This window comes from Camellia sinensis, chromosome 7 (assembly GCF_055761805.1).
Source record: "Camellia sinensis isolate YWXY chromosome 7, ASM5576180v1, whole genome shotgun sequence".
Lineage (NCBI taxonomy): Eukaryota > Viridiplantae > Streptophyta > Magnoliopsida > Ericales > Theaceae > Camellia > Camellia sinensis.
The window spans coordinates 108,989,617-108,992,925 of NC_138967.1; the positions used below are offsets into that span (position 1 = coordinate 108,989,617).

The window sequence follows — 3,309 nt, forward strand, 5'->3', positions numbered from 1 at the left end:
CTTCGCCTCTATTTTTCCTTCACTTTTTCATTCTGACTTCTTGCTCTTTCTCTCTCCGAAAGCTCTTTCCTCTTCGGATCTGTCATTGCTTCGATCTCCCTTCTGGAACTGTTCTTAATCTCCCATTCTTGTGAAGCTTTCTCCACTGTTGCGACCGATTTCTGGGTTCGGCGAACATTGCCTCGGCTTCATTTGTTCTGGTAAGATTCTTTCCTTTCACTCTAAAATTTTTTTCATGAGCTTTCGTCTGTCTGTTGTCATTGTTGCTTTCGTTCGAAGCCTTGGATTTACTTGTATCCTGGATTGTGGCTATATCTTGAACTTTTGTACTATTTTACCATTTTTCTTGCCACTGTTCTTGATTCTGAAACTATGTCTCTATTTTCTGTTTTTCGTATCTGTCCTAGATCTGTGCCTTCGATTTTGTTCTTTATAGTTCCTTAGCTTGGGATTTGTGTGTAGAACCTTCAATTTTTAGGGAAAATTGAAACAAGCCCTATCAGTCCATTCCTAGTTCTTTACCAAGGTTCTTGCAACCCTTCTCTAAACGCCCATCTTCTGAAACACATTCTTCTTTTGTTAAGTTGACGTGATGGGTATGTGGAGGCATATGGTAAATACCCCAACAAAACTATAATACTTTAGGCATGAATTCTCTATCCTAGCCGATGTTCACCTTAAGCTAGCTGGGGATAGCGACACTATCATGCCCACAGATCATACAATGCCTTTTCCTATAGTAGCTTTCACCAAATGTGGACTTCGGCTTCCGCTTGATCCCCTGTTTCGCGAAGTTCTTCATTTCTACAAGCTGAACCCCATGCAACTTACTATCAATTCCTATAGGGTGATTAACGGTATCATAGCCCTAGCTAAGCAGGAAAACCTCAGAATCACCCTAGCCGACCTTCAATATTGTTATACCATGTGCCCTCTCGACCTGAAGGATAAGGGTTTTGTCTATTACCTTAAGCCGAGATCTACCCAGTACAAAATTGTAGCCGACCTCCCAGACTCCAACAAGGGGGCTGGAGATGATTTTGTCATTGCTTCTGGAAATTGGGAATTTGGCCCAGATGAAGATGTCCACCTCTACCCTCTTCCTCGAACAATTACAGAGGGCAAGAGTAAGAGCCCTGAGTCAACACTTAGTTGTTTTTACTTAAGTCTTTAATACTTTTTGTTTCTGACATCTGTTTCTTTGTCCTGCAGATCTTCATCAGCCACCAAAAAATTTTCGTCAATCCTTCTTCCCAGGAACAGATCTGAAAACACTCCTTAACCTTCCAATCCATAAACGAAAAGCCCCACTGTTACTAAACTTCATCCCTACATATAAATCCACTTTACCCGACGTCCCAAGAAAAGGAAGAAGAGCCTTTCTCCACCCACGGCTACAACTTTAACTGCTTCTACATCCCGAACAGATCAAGAGTCCACATCTGACCCAGCCGATCTTCCATCAACTTCGGCCCCCTACTTAATACCAATTCCAGAACGTAAACGTCGTCGAAGGCTTGTAAAGACTGCCGAGATGGTTCGTCCAAGGCCTGTCATTCAAGACCTTCTCGCCGACCTTCCAACTGACGCCGAAGCTGCGCCATCGCAATCAATGCTCCCACCAAAGCCAAAGAGAGTTAAAAAGGCTCAGCCCAAGGCCAAGGCTACAGATGCCGAAGTTGAGGATGCTTTTCCTATTTCGAAGCTGGCAGAAAGCAGAAAATCAACCTCTGCTTCCACCAAGAGGTCAGCTGAGAGCCAACCCTCAGGGTCTACACAGTCAAAGAGGCCAAGGTCATCGTCTGCGACGACCTCGGCGTCAAAGAAGCCCGATGTTCCATGGGCTCCTGAACTAACTCTGGAGGATAGGCCTATCATGGCCAGTGAAAGTGCCGACGATATTAACGTTGGTGTCGCCCTCAGCACTGCTCTTCTGCTTCCAAATGATTTGGAGCGAAATGCTAAGCTTAGTGAGTATGAGAATTATGCTCTCATGCTCCAACATTCTGTTCAGGTAAGCATTTCTATTTTTTCCTTCTGTTCCTTACTGAGAAAATTTTCTGACACTTCTGTTTTCTTTCAGGCTATCCAACACGCCCATTCATTTTCAATGCAATCCTTTGAAAATCGTCAAAGATTGGTTGATATGAAGAGGGAGGCGTCCTCGCTGAAGAGGGAGATAAAGTCTCTTGAATCAAAAATGAAAAAACTGGAGGATCAGGCCGAGGCTGCCACTAAAGCCCAAACTTTAGCTCTTGAGAAGGCCGAATCCGCTGAGGTCGTTAAAAAAGTTGCTGAAGCTGAGAAAAGAGAGGTCGAGGCTAAGAGGGCCCAAGCGGAGAAAGAACTCCAGCAAGCTCTGGCCACCAAGGAGGCCGAAGTCAAAGAGGCCGATGAAAAGGCCTATGCCCAAGGTATGGCCGACGTCGCAGAAGATTATAAGCTTCAAGTCAGGCAGGCATGCAACAGGGGATTTTCCCTTGGTTGGATGTCCCTGATAAAGAAGCTTGATCTTCCTGTTGACTCGCCCCTTCGGAATGCTAATGCCATCCCCTTACCATTTCCTCCTCCAAGTCAGGCTGAAAACGAATCAGAGACTGAGGCCGATGTCGAGGATGAGGATGGAGAAAAAACTGAAGATGAAGCCTTGGTGAGGAGACCCAAGGATGCTGTTGAAGCCAAGTCCCTTCCTCCTGCTGAGCAAGTTATGGATCTAACCCTGGATGAGGAGGGTGATGAGGTTGGGGAGGCACCTAAGGAGATTGCCATCGGGCAACTATCATCCGACCTTCTTTTGGCCGAAAGAAATGTGGATAATATGCTGGCTGAGATTGATGCTGAGATTGAAGCAGAAAGGGTTGCCGAGGAGGTTCCACCAGAATCGTCCGAGGTCCCAGTCCTAGCAGCGGCTAATACTGAAGAATCTTGAAAAAATGTCTTTTGTACCTTTTTCCTTCTTTTTCTGTTTTTTGCATTTTGTACTCTTTTAATTTCTGGATAATGCAAAACTCCTTCTTATGGCCGACGTGGCTTTTTCAATATGTAATTGCAACTGTTCTTCCTTTGGATGTTTTAATCTTGTGATGTTCTGTTGACTGTTTCTGCATAGTCTTGTACTTAGAAATTTTTTTGCATGCTTCTTCATGTTGCTTCCTTTGTGCAATCTTCTCGGGGTTTCATACCTCGGGTATAACTACAAAACTTTTACTTCGGCAAGATACTGACCTGCAAACTGTAAATTTCTGTATACCTCAGCGGGTGATCATATGTCGGCTTATCATAAACTTGTAAGTTGCTACAAATTTCAAC

The 3,309-nt window shown here is 44.4% G+C and overlaps 1 protein-coding gene across 1 annotated transcript; it reads left to right on the top strand.

The window, feature by feature from the left end:
• Positions 1 to 1,750: 1,750 nt before the first annotated feature.
• LOC145796022 (uncharacterized) lies at positions 1,751 to 2,929 on the top strand. The gene is made up of 2 exons (XM_082880995.1): positions 1,751 to 2,014; positions 2,084 to 2,929. The coding sequence occupies exons 1-2, from the start codon at positions 1,877 to 1,879 to the stop codon at positions 2,927 to 2,929; spliced, it is 984 nt and encodes a 327-aa protein (XP_082737121.1). The 5' UTR covers positions 1,751 to 1,876.
• The last annotated feature ends 380 nt before the right edge of the window (positions 2,930 to 3,309 follow it).

Bases quoted from the DNA above. Each gene is read 5' to 3' on its own strand.
- LOC145796022 (XM_082880995.1), top strand. From the start codon at position 1,877: ATGGCCAGTGAAAGTGCCGACGATATTAACGTTGGTGTCGCCCTCAGC. The intron at 2,015-2,083 runs GTAAGCATTTCT...GTTTTCTTTCAG, and splicing joins TGCTCCAACATTCTGTTCAG to GCTATCCAACACGCCCATTC.